The sequence below is a fragment of the Arachis hypogaea genome, chromosome 10, assembly GCF_003086295.3.
Source record: "Arachis hypogaea cultivar Tifrunner chromosome 10, arahy.Tifrunner.gnm2.J5K5, whole genome shotgun sequence".
NCBI classification, from domain to species: domain Eukaryota; kingdom Viridiplantae; phylum Streptophyta; class Magnoliopsida; order Fabales; family Fabaceae; genus Arachis; species Arachis hypogaea.
The window spans coordinates 2,665,638-2,683,707 of record NC_092045.1 but is presented as its reverse complement, the minus strand read 5'-3'; the positions used below and the strand labels follow the sequence as shown (position 1 = coordinate 2,683,707).

Sequence of the window (18,070 nt, the reverse complement as noted above, 5' to 3'; positions counted from 1 at the left end):
GTAATGATATTTAGATATTTTGAAGTATGTTTAGTAAAAAAAATTATTTTTTACTAAAATGGACACGATAAACACATTTATAAGACGAATATTAATAAATATTGTGTACAAAATATGTCTAACATACAAACACAATAACTCAACAAAGTATTTGTGTGTTATATACCTCGCTAATAATCTTGTGTTATTTTACCATTACTACCCTATTAGATAGTATATTTGGTAGGTTGGACAAGATAAAAATATAGACTTATTAACACAAAATAATACAAAAAATGCTAATTATGAAAAATGAAGGATCAACATATATTCAGCGATAAGTATTAAGGAGTCAAAATAAGTTTATAGACTCTGCTCAACTCAGCTCTAATTTTATTCCATTCAACGAAAGCAGAGAGAAGAACGAACGCACTCGCTGTGTTCACTTCACACAAGAGAGAGAAACTCGCAACCATGTCTTCCTTCGACTCCTTCGCCGATGACTTAAACGTCAACTCTTCTTCCGCCGACCACTTTGCCGCCGCTCACAACGCTGCCGAGGAGGACGACACCTACTCTGGCTACGGCGGTTACTCCAGCTTCACCGGAGGATTCTCCCCCGACGGCGATGTCACCGTGGATCATGACCCCGCCGCTACCGCCTCGCCGGAGATCTACGGGTTCAGCGATCCCAATCCTGGTTACTCTCACTCCCCTTTCGAATCGGAGACTGTCGAGAACGGGAACGGTTATGGCGGTGCCGAAAGCGTCTTCGTCTCCGACGGTCCGGTGCTTCCGCCGCCAACTGAGATGGAGCCGGAGGAAGGTTACGCGCTTCGGGAGTGGCGCCGGTGAGCGGTTTTGAACTTTCCCAAATTTACTTATGAATTTGGTAGATCTCATTTGAATTTGCTTTAGATCTGTGGTGATTTTACTTTATTCTAGAGAGGCTTTTAACATGTTTATTCGCGAAGTTTGTTGCCGGTACGTGTAAGCAGTAAGGACTTAGGATCACGAATCAGGATTCGGGGAGCTTGATCTTGATGTAGAAAGAAACGAATTGGTGAGTTTAGTTCTTTAGTTGAGTTCAATTGAAGTAGTTAATTGTGCTGTTGTGAGATATGTTGATGTGATTTTCGGTAGATATATACGGAGTTGATTAGCGTAGCACCAGTTCAACAGTGGTTAGGTTTTGGATCAAGGGGATTAGAAGGGGGAATTAAATTTTTACTTAGTCGGATGGATCTCTAGACTTTGGTCCATAATAATCGTGTTGTGTAGGAGCTATTTAAGGTAAATTCTATGGTGAGGTAGCAAGTTGGATTGTGTGTCGAATTTTAATGGTGATTTGAACTTTGTGATCTATCTTGCGTAGCTGCCCATTGGACTATTGGAGTGAGTTGATCACATTCAAGGTGATGATATCAAATTCTTAATCTCTCTTTTAGATAAGGGAAGCACTTTTCAAAAGACCTAGGTGCCGTAAATCTTGACAAGGACTGCAATTAGAGCAGATCATCCTACGGACATCTCTGGGATTTTGAGAGTGCTATAGAAAATATGAAATGAATGCAGTTTGATATTTAATCTTGTCTATCCATGAAAAAGAGTAAAAATAAAAAATCGTGTGTGCTTCTTAAATAGGCCTTGATGGCAAATAACATAAAATAAAATCTAGTCAATTTCGCCAACAATGCCAAGCCATATGTATATTGGATTGAATAATTTCTGAATTTCTGATATATCGTATGCTTAGCAATTGGTCTATGCATAACAAAAGAAAGCTACAATTTGTGTTATGCTGCTGCATAATTTGGTTTTTCTTGTAGTTACAAGTCGCAATACAGCAATAGGCTTCTAAATTTGACATGAAATATTTATGTAAATTAGAGGGTACATGACCAAGCAGGCACTGGTATTATTACATTAGTTCAGATTATGTGTTTGCTGTTTAAGATATCCAAAAATGCTTGTAGGTGCTATTTGTAAGGATGATTTTAATAGAAAGGTTAATTTGACATTTTCTTTTATCAAAATATCTATTGCGATTGATATATAAATCCCATGTTAACAGAGGCAAATCCGTTCTCATACTTGTTGGAAGGACAATCATTTTAGTTAATTTCTGATCTTGGGTGATTAAAAATCTAAGATCTATGTTGTTAACCCAAAAATAAATCAATTAATGTTTGGCTTCCCTTATACAGTCAAAATGCTATTCAGTTAGAGGAGAAGGAGAAAAGGGAAAAAGAAATCAGATTGAAGATTATTGAGGAAGCAGAGGAGTATAAGGTGGCTTTTTATGAGAAAAGGAAGCTTAATGTTGAGACTAACAAGGTTCAAAATAGGGAAAGGGAGAAGGTAAGTTTCACTTTCATCATGCTATCATTTGTCACGTGATATGTTTTTCCCTGCCCTTCTAATGGTAGAAAATGAAATCTGCTTGTGGAGCAGTTATTCGTGGCTAATCAAGAGAAGTTTCACAAAGAGGCAGACAAAGCTTATTGGAAAGCAATTGCAGAGCTCATTCCTCGGGAGGTTCCCAACATTGAAAAGAAAAGAGGCAAGAAGGATCAGGACAAGAAGCCATCAATTACAGTTGTCCAAGGCCCTAAGCCTGGTAAACCCACCGATCTCGCTAGGATGCGACAGATACTATTAAAGCTGAAGCACACACCACCACCTCACATGATTCCTCCACCTCCTGCTCCTGCCAAAGATACTAAAGATGCCAAAGAGGGTAAGGATGGAAAAAAAGCCACATCGAAAGCACCTGAACCTGCTACTGATGGATCACAACCAAAGGATGCCTCTTCTAACGGCTCTGCAGATGTACCCGAGAAAGAAGCTGCTGCCCCTGAGGAGCAGCCTGCTGCATAATTGTGCGTATCATTCTTCGGTTCCATCTTCTAAGATCACCTTTCTCCCCACAGTCTTTAATGAATCTTTTTGCCCAGCTATTAGTTTATAATGCTTATTACCCGCATTTTATGACCAATATCAAGGTTTTGTATGAATTAAATCAATTATTGACAATTATGCCATGCAGATTTAGTGGGTTTACATAACAGAGTATTTGTTTTTAACTTAAATGATCTTTTGACTTGTTGACTCAAATAAATGTGTAAACTTAAAAGTCGGATGTTTTATCTTTATACCACAATATAGGCTTAGGCGCATTCTGTATTGCTTGGGGGAGAGGCACATTGATTTCCATCTGTTTTGGCCGTTTTATCGTTAAATGATTGGAGAATGAGGCTATTTTGCCGGGGCTTTGAAAAAAATGAGCTAGAATAGTTGAATATGTTCAAGCAAATCGACAAGTTGACCAAACATTTTGCACCAGAAGCCTTTTATGTTGAACACATCTCTTTAAACTATTACACAAAGTCACAAACCACCTTCTTGTGACATGTATTTCTAGCATAACCATCTCTCCGATTTCCTATGAACATAAGCAGCAAAACTAGTATATTGTAAATTTACTATACAGTGATCCACTACGGGTTCCGGCATCAATATACCTAGCCCCTGGTTGGCTAGTTGCTTTAGTGCGTCGTTATATATTCCAGGAAAAATGAATCAGTGAAAAAAAATCCTAAGCCTGTGAACCACTATTTATATTTATTTAGGCATGATCATCGAGGGGCCACCTGAGTAAAACTATGACTAGAGCTAACATTAGGAATTATAGAGTCAGAAGTTGACTTGATCCGAGAGGATTCATCATTTGAATCCATGAAGAATCCTGGTTGTTGTAATTGACTCTCATTGAGCTGAATTTCCTTTGACAGCATGTCAACCACTTGTGTCATCAATGGCCTCCTGCTTGCTGCTGACTGTGTGCAAAACAATGCAACCTTCATGTACTTCATCACCTCTTCCTCTGGAAACTCTTCCATCTCTGGATCCACAAGATCCAAATGTCTGCCCTCTTCATGAAGTTGCCATGCCTATTGCACCACATAGAAACTTGTTTAAACTTGAGACTTGAGAAACAGTAAATGAGGTTTGCCTGCATAGTTACATACCCATTCCAATAGGAGTTTGTTGGAGTCTCCCCAGTTACTCCTCGAGCTGCGTTTGCCGCTAATGATTTCAAGCACAAGAACACCAAAACTGTATATATCAGCTTTCATGGTTAACTGTCCACCTAATGCATATTCTGGTGCTAAGTAACCCCTATGCAAATAGAAACCAAACAAGGGTAGAGTATTAATCTGTTTCATATTCCAAGTTTATAAAACTTAAAAGATGTGATCAACATACGTTGTTCCGGCAATTTTTGTACTGATGTGAGTAATGTCGTCTGGGAATAACTTTGCCAATCCAAAATCACCAATTTTCGGATTATAATCTTTGTCGAGTAGTACATTACTAGCTTTGATGTCTCTATGTACAATATGTGGCACAATTTCCTCATGCAGAAATGCAAGACCTTTAGCAGTACCTATGCAAATAGCAGATCTTTTTCTCCAATCTAGTTTAATTCTCTTAGTCCTTGTGCCTGCAAAGAGATAGTAGAGAAAATGATTCAAAAGCTTACATGTTTCATCCTCTCTCAAATGAGTATATGTATTTGATTTCTGACTTTATAATTCAGATTTGTCAAATTTAAATTACCAAGTAATGCACTATCAAGGTTGCCATTTTCCACATACTCATAGACTAATGTGCGGCTAGGTCCTTGAATGCAGAATCCAATCAATTCAACAAGGTTTGGATGTCTAACATTTGATAATGTCTTAATTTCAGTCAAGAATTCATGAACTCCTTGCTTTGATCCAACTGAAAGGGTCTTCACTGCTACCTGTCTTCCATCTTTTAAGGTTCCCTAAGATAATCACAAATCATATTAATTCCACAATTACAAGATTTACAAGTTTAGAAGCATAGTAACCTGAATACCTGGAAAACAGTTCCAAAGCCTCCTCTTCCTATCTTACTGTTTGAATGATAATTATCAGTTGCCAATCTCAGTTCCTTATCAGAGAATTGCCTAACATTGGCTAAGGGATAGCCTTAACAATAAAAGAGAAAAGAAGAACAATCAAACACTCATCTACTTGGAGATGATGAAAATCTAAGGCTTGCCTTAGAAAATCATTAACCAATAATCAAGAAGTACACAGAAAATAGTTATCTGATCACGAATATCGTTCAAGGCCGGAAAGTATGAAGAGAAATAAGCAACAATCCCTCACCATCAATTTCATTGGGACTATGAGAAGTTATAGTTTTCTTCTTCTTTGTAGTTGAGGCTCCAAAGCAGCCACAACTCTTAATGGTCATGGTGTTGCAATCTGCATAATATTAGATACTAATATAAATCAAATTCAACTAGTAGCTATGAACTTCCAAGTGGGAAAAGAATTGCTATTTTCTTGTTCAATTTGGAGACAAAAACCTTATTTTAAAAATGTAACATGAAAACAACTTGCATAGTACAGGACAAAGGAAAAAGAAAAAAACAAGGAGGATTAAACCCAGTTGTCACTTAAACAACTGATTTCAGCATCACAATTTTCAAGCCAAAAAGACTAAAACTTCAAGAATGAAAAAGACACAAAAGATCTCTTTAATAAAACAATGCTAAGTGTCAATTATCATAAGACAAGAGAAAGCAATAATAAGAGGGTGTGTTCAGAGTTCAGAGACAGAGAAAGAGGATACATGGTTGATGTTAGCACAATTCAGATGGAGGCAGAGATGCAAAAACTGTTAGTTACCGAATGCACAAGCTGAAGAAGAAAAAAGAAGCAGCCTTAAAGAGAAACGTGAAGAAATGAGAGAATGTGAAAGTGGTTGGTTAATATAATCCAAGTTAGTTGAGTTGGACTTTGAAAAATATAATAATAATTAAATATAAAAATATAGTAACAATTAAATATAAAAAAGAAATTCCAGCCGTGTTTGAAGTTGACTTTATAATGAATGGAGAAGGTAGATGGTGGATGTAGACATTGAGCATTAATTATTTGTTTGATGGTTAAAAAAGAAAATACAATTGACATAGTGAGTAGTAATTTCATATTCCACAAAGACACAAGTTTAATTTTTATTACCAATGTGGATTTATTTTAGTGAAAAATCTAAAGTATCTCTACGAATATTTTGTTAGAGGTTATGATTATAATTGAGGTTAATTAAACTAAACCAGAGAGATATTGATGACATTCAAGCATGCTGCATGCCCTGTTGTCAGTTCCCACTTGGCTGGGCCCCAATGTTGCATAAACCAAATCTTTCTATTTGTATTTTCTTAGTCCTGTTCCTAACTCTTTGGACCAGTGCTAATGCTGTTCAGAATAACTCGGATAATTAAAAATATTATTTTATTAGCAACGAGCAAAAGTTCAAAGAAACAAGTTACATAAAATTTAAGGTGAAAATTCAGTTGCTCAACTGGATTTGATTTTACGTGAAGTTAATAGTTAAGAGCCGTTAGATGAAAATTTAGTTAAATCAGTTAAATCATCTAATGACTCTCAGTTATCAAGTCGACTGAACTTGAGTTTTCACCAAAATTTCAAGATAATTAAATAGGTTTTTAATTTTTTTAATTTGAAAGAACAAATTTTTTTTTAATTAAAAATAAAAAAATATTTTTTATTTTTAAAAATTTTTAATTAAAAAGTTTAGATATTTAATATTTTAAAAAATAAAAGTATTTTTATATTTTTAATTAGTCAATCATTTATTTATTGATATAAAGCTCAAATTTTAAGAAAAGAGACTCCTTAATACCAGTTGAAAATTTAAGCAAAATAACATTACGAATCATAAATAACTGTTTAGTAGAGTCCAAATTTAATTATTCCATTCGCACAACTGTTGCTTTCTCAATAAATTTTACAGTCTTATAAAGTAAAAATCCAACGTTGTTCAAAAACCCTTTTCTAATTGGATATTGCTATATCGTCACTAGGAAATAATGGAGAGTAAAAAAGATTTCTAAAATTCTGATTTAGTGATTAAATAATGAACAAAAGCTGCTAAAAAAATACTAGTAAATATTTAATTTGGTCTTTATTTATTTTTATAAAGGATAAAGTAATTTCTATAAAAAAATTGGACATTTTGACTCTCAATATTTTTATTTTGGGACAATACGATCTCTCTGTTAGAAAAATCGTTAAATAATAATAAAAATTAATTTTGTGGAGGGTTTTATTGGTATTTTGTGGGGGGTTTTAAACCTCCACAAACTATTAATAAGTTTATTTTTGAAAAATTCCTTCACCAATGGTGGTTAAGTGAAGAAAAATCATTGATAAAAATGATGTCGCAAAAAAATAATCATAGTACAAATACCTTTTAAAAGAAAAATAACATCGAATAAGAAATAAAAGAAGAAAACTTGAATGTTAATAAATGATAATATTGATATTGGTAATGATGGAGTAGAATAATGATGATAATAAAGTAATAAAAATAATAGAAGTAGGAGTGATAATTGTGAAGGTATCAGACTCTTGACGAAGAAAAACAAAAATGAAAGAAGAGAGAGAGCAAGAGAGAGCAAGAATGAAAATGAGTTGTATTAGCTGAACTAACTAGTTTGTTACAGTGCATTGGTACTTATAGTGAGTGAGACTCTAATACTTATAGTGAGTGAGACTCTAACTACTTCTTATTAGATGTAACTGACTCAGTTTTTTTCTAACTGATTTCTCTAACAAACTCTAATATGTTGCACGTGTCTTGTCATGTGGCATCTCAATACTCTTAACATCAATCTTGCTACTTGAATTTCTAAGCCTGTGCTTTGTTCCTTCTTGTCTATTGTACTTTCTGAACTCTTAACATCAACTCTGTTGTCTGGACTTCTAATTGTCCTGCTGTCATTACATCTTCTGTCAGCAATTCTCAATCTCAATTTGAACTTTTGGAAGGCAGGGCTTGACAAAAGTTTTGTTAAGCAATCTGCTATCTGCTCTTGGGTTGGAATATGGATCACATGTAGTCTCTTCTCGGTCACAAAGTCTTTAACGAAGTGGAAATTGAGTTCAAAGTGCTTGCTCTTGTTGTGTAGGATTGGATTGGCTGAAAGTAGTACAACACTCTGACTATCACAGTATAGGTTTGGTTTGGTGGTGCAAGGTATCCTTATTTCATTCAACAAGTTCTGCAACCAAATGACTTCAGCAAGTCCAGTAGTTATCCCTCTATATTCAGCTTCAGTGGAGCTTCTTGATACTACATGTTACTTTCGACTAGACCAAGAGACAAGATTTGGTCCATAAAAGACACAAAATCCACTTGTTGACTTTCTGTCGTCTATATCACTTTCTCAATCTGAGTCTGTGATTGCATAGATTCTACTCTCATCAGACTTTTGGAACCTTAAGCCATGCTGAAGTGTCCCTACTAAGTATCTGAGGATTCACTTTACTATTTTTCAGTGGCTATCTAACGATTGGTGCATGAATTGTGATACTTTGTTTACTGCATAAGAGATTTATAGCCTTGTGATTGTTGTATACTGGAGTCCTCCAACAACTGATCTATATTGTGCTGGATTTTGAAACAATTCTCCTCCTTGCGCTGTTCAAACTAGATGCCATTGGAGTAGGCATTGCTTTGGCTTCTTGCATCCCTACTTTAACTAAGAGTTATTTGATATACTTTGTTTGGCATAGATTCATTACTTGGTCGTTGTTCCTCATTGCCTCAATTTCCAAAAAGTAGTTCATTTTCCCCAAGTCTTTTAGTGAAAATACTGCATGTAACTGGTTGACTAAGGCTGTGATTTTTGCTTGAGAGTTTCCTGTGACTACGACAACATAAGTCGCTACTGCAGGTGTGAATTTGGTGAAGAGTGACGTGTCTGATCTGGTGTTGTCGAAGCCAAACTTGTTGAGAGTGAGTTTCAGCTTGGTGAACCAGGCTCTAGGGGCCTGTTTCAGCCCATATAATGATCTTTGGAGCTTGGAAACATGGTGAGGAGTGTGGATGGAGATGAAGCTTTCTGGTTGAGTCATGAAGACAATTTCTTCGAAGTCGCCATTTAAGAAGGCGTTGTTAAAGTCGAATTGTCGGATCTTCCATCCCTTTGCTAATGCCAAACTCAACATGACTCTAACAGTGGGAGGTTTGACCACCGGGCTGAACACGTGATCAAAGTTAATTCCCTCTTTTTGATGAAATTCCTTTGCCACAAGCCGTGCTTTGTACTTTTGAATTGTACAATTTGGATGCTTCTTGATTCGAAAGACCCACTTGTTGTCAATGGTAGGGGCTGTGCTTGGGGGTGGCTTTGGCACTAGTGTCCAAGTGTGATCCCTCATGTGGGCCTCATATTCTTCTTCCATTGCCCGCTTTCAATGCTCGCTGGTTAGTGCTTGTTCAACTGTTTGAGGGACGCATTGAAAAAGGTCAATGTGCACTGCTGCATAAGTTTTCGGCTTGAAGATACCTGGCTTACTCCTTGTTTGCATGGGATGGTGATTTGTAGTAGCTGCTGATAGTGCAGGGAGAACTATTTCAGTTGGGGCTTGCTCAGGCACATCTACAGTTAAGGGAGTTTCAAGGAAAAAAGAATTAGCAGCAGTGACATCAGAATCATGATTAATAGAGAAAGAAAAAGATGAAGTAGATAATGGTTCAGATATATAATTGAGTGTATTGGAAGTGTCATTCAATGTATGCAATGCATGCTGGTGTGGTTAGGGAGAAGATGTGGGGTAAGGGGTTGGTGTCACTTGGGGTGCTGCTGTAGTAGGAGTGGAGGTGTTGCCTCAACTTGAAGATTATGGTGTTGAATGGATGGTTGAGACATTGTAATGACTAGAAGTACTTGTTGCTGAGGTGAGAGGTTGTGCTGGAAGAGTTGGTGATGGCCTTGATGAGAAAGATGGAGTGGGCTGGTTGGGCAAGATGGTGGCTGGAGGTTGGATAATGTTAGGTTTAGGAGTGGAATTGAAGTTGGTTTGAGGTAGAAGATTTAGCAAGGAAGGTGTGAAGGTGAAAGGTGAGGTGTGAAAGAGGGATTGGCTTGGTTGATTCCTAAAGAGTTGGTTATAAGAAAATTCATACTCATTGAAGATGACATTCCTTGAAATAATTTCTTTTTCACTTGGCATGAGGCATTTGTAACCTCTCTGGTTGGGGGCATAACCTATGAAAATGAATTTTTGGGATCTATGATCAAACTTGTGTGCATTGTAAGGTTTGAGAAGCGGGTAACATGTGCATCCAAAGGGTTGTAGGATACTGTAGTCTGATTTTGTGTTGGTGAGGGCTTCAAGAGGTGTTTTGTTATTGAGAGTTTGGGTGGGTAGTCTATTAATGAGGTAAATGGTAGTAAGGGTTGATTCATCCCAAAAGTTTAAAGGAAGGTTAGCTTGGACTAGCAATGTGAGTGAGGTTTCTGTGATATGCCTATGTTTTCTTTTCACTGTGCCATTTTGCTGATGGGTATAGGGACATGTAAGTCTATGTTGAATGTCATTTGTTACCAAAAAATGCTTGAATGGTGTGGACAAATATTCTCCACCGTTGTTTGTTTGTAAGGCTTTGATTTTTATCCCAGTCTTGAGTTCGATTGCTGACTTGTATTGCTGAAATGCTTCAAATGCATGGCTTTTGGTCTTGAGTAGGTATGTGTAAGTATACCTTGTGCTTGCATCAATAAAGCAGATATAGTACCTGCAACCTTATCTACTGTATAAGGGTGTTAGCCCCCAAATGTCAGAAAATATAAGGTCTAAAGGTGCATAGTTAGAATGAGACTCAAGATGAGGTAGTTGGTGAATTTTACTAATACAACAAGCATTGCATAATGAGGAATCATAGCTAATTTTATTCATTGAATTATCAGAACTTGAAGCATTATATTGATTCATCACTAGAGTTACCACCTTATCAGATTGATGTCCTAATTTTTTATGCCATAATTGGCTTGTATCACTAACCCTTTTACAAGTGACATGGGCTTCTGCATTTGAAACATGACTTACTAAGGTATTTAAAGACAATTGAGAGGCATAATTACAAATTGAAATTGGACTTGTGACAACTTTATTTGCCATTGAATTAAAATTCAGTTTGCTCTTTCTTTATTATTCAATGCTAAACTCGCATTGGCAGTGGCTTGCACATGCTTATTTTCAAATTCAACATATGTATTTTTGGAGTTTTCAACAGTGGTTGCATTGAAATAAGTAGGATTAACAGGTATAGACTTTGTTCTTGGGCCAATTTCGATCCCTTCAAACTTGTAAAGTCCTTCTTTAAGCAATCTTTGAAGGAGGATCTTTTTGGAGATTTGACATTTAACATTACACAGATAAGGCCAAAACTAAAAAAAACACACTATTGTCTAAGAAAAATTTGGCTACACTCACTAAATTTTTAGATATATTAGATATGTAATAGGTTTTACAATTTGAAAGGTCTATTAGATAAAGATGCATGCATGAATGAACTTCCAATGTGTTCAATATCCATACCTTGGCCATTACCTCCAAACACTTGTTCAGTGCCATCATAATCAGATCCTGTGATGAGGTTCTTTTGTCAAACGTGATGTGATGAGATGCACCCGAATCAGGGTACCAAGCTGTGTCTGGGAGAGCTAAAGGCAGTGTAAGAATGCTTGAGGATTGAGTAGTGTGGGAGGCTGAGTCTTCACTTCTTGGAATCTTTGTTGAGAGTTTTGAGAGCTTGTACCATTGTGGAATGTTGCTGAAGGTGGTTGCGCTACATTGAGGGGCTGCATTTATGGATTCATGAAGTCTTGGTTAAACCTATGAAAACACTGCACTACTGTATGGCCAAGTTTTTCACAAAGTTGGCATTGTGGCCTACTGTCCTGCCACCATGTTGACCTTCCTGTGCCTCTGAAATAGTCTCTGCCTCTTGAGCCTCGAAAACCTCCTCTGTAGTTGTTGAACTCTCTTCCTTGAAATTTTTCTGGAGTATCTTCTCTTTGAGCAATGTTTGCCTAAACTGGTCCTAGCTCTGTCCTTCTAAACCTGTCAACTAATTCTTCTTGAGCGAGCAACTGAGATTCAAACTCGCTTTCTGACGTCTCTTCAATCCTTGCTGTTGCCACGGTGATAAAAATATTGTATTCTTCGCCAAGCCCTCCCAGTGCAGCTTCAATATACTTGTCCTTGGTTAGTGGAGCTCCAAGTGCACTAAGTGCATCAGCAACTTGATTGATCTTCGCCATGTATTCGGTTACTGGAGAACCGTGCTTCTTGAGTGTCTTTAACTGAGTCTTGAGCTGCTTAATCCTCGATTTGACTCTAGATTCAAAATATTCACTCAACACATTTCAGATCTGGTGTGCGTAATCGTACTCAATTACACGGTTGACAAAGTTAGACTCCATTGTTGCTGTTAACCAAGCCACAAGGCACTGATCTTGCACTTCCCAATCTGTGTAGCTTTGAGCTTCGATTCCTTCATGTTTGTCTGATTCTGAGCTAAACCTAGCAGGTACCATCCTTGGATCAAGATGACTTTGAAACTTGTTCACCTTTATGCACGCTAATGCTTGCTTCTTCCATGTTTTGTAGTTGTTCTCGTTGAGTTTAATGGCTGAAAACGCAGCGAACGTATTCTGATTGAGGAAGCTCGTTAGAACTTTTGGTGTTTGCGCAGTGTTCTCCATGGATCGTTGAGCTCTGATACCATGTGAAGGTATCAAACTCTTTACGATGAAGAACAAGAGAGAGAGAGAGAGAGAGAGAGAGAGAGAGAGAGAGAGAGAGAGAGAGAGAGAGAGAGAGAGAGAGAGAGAGAGAGAGAGAGAGAATTTCCTGAAAAATGAGTTGTATTACCTGAACTAACTAGTTTGTTACAATGCATTGATACTTATAGTGAGTGAGGCTCTAACTACTTCTTATTAGATGTAACTGACTCAGTTTTCTTTTAACTGATTTCTCTAACAAACTCTAATATGTTGCACGTGTCTTGTCATGTGGCATCTCAATACTCTTAACAATAATAATGAGGATGAAGAAGGTAGTGGTAATAATGGTAGTAATTGGTTATATTGTTGAAAAGAATTGTGTGGAGATTTAAAACTTTCAAAAAATATAAATAAAATCTTCCACAAAACTAATTTTTGTTATTATTTAATGGATTTTTTTACAAAAAAAATCGTATTATTCGAAAATAAAAAGGTTGAGAATCAAAATATTCATTTATTTTTTAACAGAAATCACTTTATCCTTTATAAAAATGAACAAAAATTGAATTGGATATTTATTTAGAAAATACTACAGTGGCGTTCTTTTACACATTGAAATCGAGTGCAAATTATAAAGATTTAAAAAAAATACTATTAGTTTGTTTGGATTTATTACTTTCAATTGCAAACTACAAACACTGAAACACATCAACACTGTTATCCTTACCAATTACCATACCATGGTTAACTATTTAGGGTGTGTTTGACAAACCCGTTTGAGAAGAAACGTTTAAGTTTTTTGAAAGTTTCAATTTTTGTTTGGCTAATTTTTAGTTTGGCAAACGCAGAAGTGATTTTGTATCTAAAATCACGTTTACCAGAAGCAACAATTTCTAGCTTCTACGTTTCACTAATGGGCTTTTAACCATTTACCCTAAACATCTATTTTTTTTTACCAATTTTATCCTATAGTTTGTATTATTTATGGAATTCTTATTATATCTCCATATGAGCTCTTTTTTTTCTATTATTTATTATTTTTATTTTTTTGTTAAATTTTTATTTGACATTATACATTCTTATAATTGTAATTCTTGTATATTATATTTATTATTATCTTTTTATAATATGATTTATTGATTCCATTAGGTAAAGTAAATTAAACAAAAAATTAACTATAAATAATAATAGTAAAAAACTATAAAGTACTAAAAAAGAGTACTAAGAGAACTAAAAATATACTATATAAAATACATCATCAAAAATTTTTAGATTTATTTCTATCACCGTCAAGATAAATATTTAATTTTATTATTTCTAATAATCTTTTTTATAATTATAATTCTGGTATATATAATTTTTTATTGTAATTTTTTATAATATAGATTATGATCCTATTAAAAAAAGATAAATTAAATAAAAAATTAATCATAGGTATTAATAAAATCATACACGTTAGATTCTAAAATAATATTAAGACTAAAATTATTAAGAGTATTAAACCAAAAGTACAATGTAAAAAAATACTAAATTAACATTTTTATGTTAATATTTAAAATTTTAAAAAAATATAACATATTTGATTAAATACTCTTATATATTAAGAAAAATGCTATGTGTCCTTTAAAATTCAGTCTTTATTCAGCCTTTAAATTTAAATAATATTATTTAAATAAATTTTAATTAAAAGACATTCCTAATTTGTAGCTAAACATGTTGGTAATTAAAATTAATTTAAATTTCAAATACTAGAATTTCTCTAACTTCCTACCTACTTCATAAAATAGTTATTTTATTAGTTTTTTATTTATTTGCACGTCCCCTCCCCTCTTTCGTGTACGTTCTTTTTTTTTCTTCTCTCTCACTGTTCTTTACAAAAATTTTCATAAAAGAGTATTATTTCTCTACAGGTAAATTTATTATTTCATATTTAACATTTTATTATTATTATTATTATTGTTATTAGATGAGTCGTGCTATTTTGTTTCTATTTACAGTGACTTACATACTAACTCAAAACTCATTCATCATTATTTTAATAAGATTATATCAACATTTGAATTAAATAATAAATAATCAGTATATATATATCAATATTCTTTTCTTCTTCTTTATTTTTTTCTTTCTTTCTTTCTTTCTTTTATTTTTTTTTGAATTTTTTATTGCTTATTTGAATATTAACGCTTTTAAAATTATTAAAATGTATGTTCGTAAAAATTAATTTTTTTCAATTGTAACACATCTAAAATTATTAAATTATACATAAAATATTTTTAAAACACATCCAAAATTATAAATCTAAAATTTAAATTTAAGCATTAAAAATAAAATTAATTTTTTATATCTTATTCGAGAAAAACTCATCTAATATTTCTCTTTTTTTAATAGTTAGATTTTTTCGTTACTTATTTTAATATTAATGCTTTTAAAAGTATTAAAATGCTTGTTTGTAAAAATTCGATTTTGTTTTCAATTGTAACACATCTAAAATTATTAAGTGATACAAAAAATATTTCTAAAACACATCCAAAATCATAAATCAAAAATTTAAATTTAAACATTAAATATAAAATTAATTTTTTTTATATCTTATTCGATAAAATTCATCTAATATTTCTCATTTTTTTATTATTTGTTGAATTTTATCGTTACTTATTTGAACATTAATGCTTTTAAAATTATTAAAATGTATGTTTGTAAATATTGGTTATTTTTCATTTATTACACATCTAAAATTATTGACTTATATACAAAACATGTTTGAAACACATCCAAAATTTTAAGACGGTTTAAGATTTATTTTAAAATTTTAAATTCAAAATTTTGAATTATAACTAATTTGATTTTTAGATGTGTATTTAAATTGTAATTATAATATATTAATAATTAAATATATTAAATTTAAAATAGAAATTTAAAATTTAAGTTTAAATTTTAAATTTCAATTTTATTTAGTTTGTATTTTGAATGTGTATTTAATTTTAAAAAGACACTAAATCTATTTAAAATTTTTAGATATGTTTGTTTTATTTTTTTTAAATTATTGTAATAAAAGGCTGAATATTGTACAACTTTTAAAGGATACCTAGTTGAACTGATATATTAATATATATAATTTTATTTTGCTAATTTTTATATGTTATTTTTATTTAAAATAATATATATTAATTTTATTATAAAATTAATTAATAAGATTATTTAAATATTGAAATTAAAATGATAGGATAATATAAAAAATTATTTAAGTTGATGTCTATTTTAGTAATTTTTCATCTAAAAGTGATTTTGAGTAGTGTAATCTAAACTATATTTATTTTACTATAATCTCTTTTGATACAAAGAAGCCAAACATAAATCACTTCAATATAAACTTACTTTTCATCAAAATCAAGTTTGCAAAATCAATTTTATACAAACTTCCATTTGCAAACGGTAATCCAAACACACACTTATTGGTTTAGTATTTTGTGTGTCTACGTTTCAAAAGAATCATAATATTTTTTTTTTAAAACGGTGGACTTTACTTCTTTGACATAGTAAGTTTGAACAAAATTTTTGTAAATATATAAAACTATAGAAGGTCATATTTACAAGAAAGTATTTATTATGTGAAAGGAAATATATACACATAGTCATATACATATTTATGAGCTTACATTATCAATAATAAATTCTAGTAGATATGGCGTAGAGAATTAGTATCATCCTCGGTATGTTTGCATTAAAACCATCACCAGCCATTTTCAGAAAACGCCAAGTTTCAACTTTCAACAATGAACTTAGAATATAACCATTCAACTCTTATGTTCTACCTTGGACTATAAGATTTACTGGGTACAGTCCTAAACCCAAGCTGAATAAATATCCTCAGTTGTTATATTATTCTTTCAAATCTTTTTTGGTCATTAGATTTGATCAGCAAGTGATGATGTTCAAACTTCAAAGTCAATAGGTTCGGCTTCTTCTTGATTTGGCAAAAGATGACTACTTGCGTTAATGCCATTTCTAAATATCAAATGATTAAGACTTCTCTTGACTTTGTAGTTTCATGTGAAACTACATTTAACAAAAAAATTGCCTTAATTTCTTAGGAAATATGTTAAGGTTATTACTAATAAAGATTGTTAAATTTTATGTTTTGATAAATGTATAATAATAAATACATTAGAAAACTAAATTTTGTATTTTCTATAAAAGTATTATTAACTAATAATTTTAAGGACAAATGACTAAAATAAAATATTTGAATTTTAAATATACTGAATTACCATTTTTGCATATTGCATATGCAAATGTAATTTTTTATTATACAAAAAAATTGATCTTTTGATAAAATTGAATAGAATAATCAAAAGGATTGTTAAATAAAACAAAAAAAATAAAAAAAAGAAAAAGCGAAATAATCTGAGAATTAGAAATGCATGATTGAAAAATCAAGCAATGCAGTGGGATTAATGCCAAGAATATAGTGATGCATGGTGATGTAGAGTAAGAAGATGGAGATGGAGAAGCGAAAAGATTCGCGGTTTATGCACATTTCACATATACGCAGTTTTTAGCCATTTTGCATATCAATATAAATTATGTACATTTGGAATTCGTGGACCCCTCTCGTAGTTTATATAGTTTAGTGAAAAATTACATTTGTGTATGCAATATGTAAAAGTTGTATTTCCGTAAATTTAAGACCCAAATGATTTATTTTAGTCATTCATGCATCTTTAAGATACGAGTCCTGCTAAGTGTACAATGAGCTATTGAGTTACAAAATGAACATCATCCATACTATCCAGAATAACCATTCGAGTATTAGGGATAATGTCATGAAATTACTCGTCCCAAAAGAATTTTAGAGTTCACCAAGGATCAAACTCTTAACCTTTTGGATCTAGAGCTCTAATACCATGTCATAATACCACTCATCCCAAAAATTTCAGCTGATGGAAAAAGATAACACTAATGGTTATATCTCTAATACTCTCTAAACCTTTATTGTACACATTATACAAATATTCCATTGACTCTCTATACTTTCTCTTAAGATATATATATTAGCTAAATCATAATATAAAATATACAATAATTTTTTTCTTTTTTTTAAAAGCACTTTTTAGAATTTAATATTTGAATTTACCATATACTTATATGTTATTTTTACCAACCAAACTCATTTTAGGATGAAAAAATAATTATCTGCATATGTATTTAAAATCTGAAATATTTATACTTTTTAGGTATCATTACAATATTTCAGTAATATATATAATGTGAATTTTATGATGATCATAATTACAGAAATTTTAGCAAGATTTAAAAATTGCAGTTAAAATGAAAGTAATATTTTTTTACATAAAATGATAAAAATATAAATATCTCATGTTTGAAATAAAAAATAATAAAAAACGTGGTACAAAGAAGTGTACTAGTTAGGTGGGGCAGAGTGAGAGG

The 18,070-nt window shown here is 32.5% G+C and overlaps 2 protein-coding genes across 3 annotated transcripts; one reads left to right on the top strand and one right to left on the bottom strand.

The window, feature by feature from the left end:
• The first annotated feature begins 175 nt into the window (after nucleotides 1-175).
• Nucleotides 176-3,071, top strand: LOC112714615 (clathrin light chain 1). The gene is made up of 3 exons (XM_025766245.2): nucleotides 176-830; nucleotides 2,187-2,340; nucleotides 2,434-3,071. Exons 1-3 carry the CDS (start codon nucleotides 454-456, stop codon nucleotides 2,857-2,859), a joined length of 957 nt encoding a protein of 318 aa, XP_025622030.1. The 5' UTR covers nucleotides 176-453; the 3' UTR covers nucleotides 2,860-3,071.
• A 232-nt stretch (nucleotides 3,072-3,303) lies between these two features.
• LOC112714614 (cold-responsive protein kinase 1) lies at nucleotides 3,304-5,799 on the bottom strand. Of its 2 annotated transcripts, none has more exons than XM_025766244.3 (7): nucleotides 5,709-5,799; nucleotides 5,184-5,282; nucleotides 4,888-5,000; nucleotides 4,603-4,813; nucleotides 4,249-4,486; nucleotides 4,011-4,161; nucleotides 3,304-3,932 (listed from the first exon to the last, which is right to left on the bottom strand). In XM_025766244.3, exons 2-7 carry the CDS (start codon nucleotides 5,269-5,271, stop codon nucleotides 3,618-3,620), a joined length of 1,116 nt encoding a protein of 371 aa, XP_025622029.1. In that variant the 5' UTR covers nucleotides 5,272-5,282; nucleotides 5,709-5,799; the 3' UTR covers nucleotides 3,304-3,617. The 2 variants fall into 2 exon arrangements, with proteins under 2 accessions (XP_025622029.1, XP_025622028.1); XM_025766243.3 differs by having other exon boundaries at nucleotides 5,653-5,775.
• Nucleotides 5,800-18,070: the final 12,271 nt, after the last annotated feature.

What these genes read in the sequence shown, in the direction of transcription:
- LOC112714615 (XM_025766245.2), top strand. Translation starts at nt 454, where the DNA reads ATGTCTTCCTTCGACTCCTTCGCCGATGACTTAAACGTCAACTCTTCT. An exon ending in GCGCTTCGGGAGTGGCGCCG is followed by an intron (nt 831 to 2,186) that starts GTGAGCGGTTTT and finishes TCCCTTATACAG; the next exon opens with TCAAAATGCTATTCAGTTAG. An exon ending in AAAATAGGGAAAGGGAGAAG is followed by an intron (nt 2,341 to 2,433) that starts GTAAGTTTCACT and finishes CTTGTGGAGCAG; the next exon opens with TTATTCGTGGCTAATCAAGA.
- LOC112714614 (XM_025766244.3), bottom strand. Translation starts at nt 5,271, where the DNA reads ATGACCATTAAGAGTTGTGGCTGCTTTGGAGCCTCAACTACAAAGAAG. An exon ending in TAGTCCCAATGAAATTGATG is followed by an intron (nt 5,001 to 5,183) that starts GTGAGGGATTGT and finishes TTTATTGTTAAG; the next exon opens with GCTATCCCTTAGCCAATGTT. An exon ending in ACAAAAATTGCCGGAACAAC is followed by an intron (nt 4,162 to 4,248) that starts GTATGTTGATCA and finishes CTATTTGCATAG; the next exon opens with GGGTTACTTAGCACCAGAAT.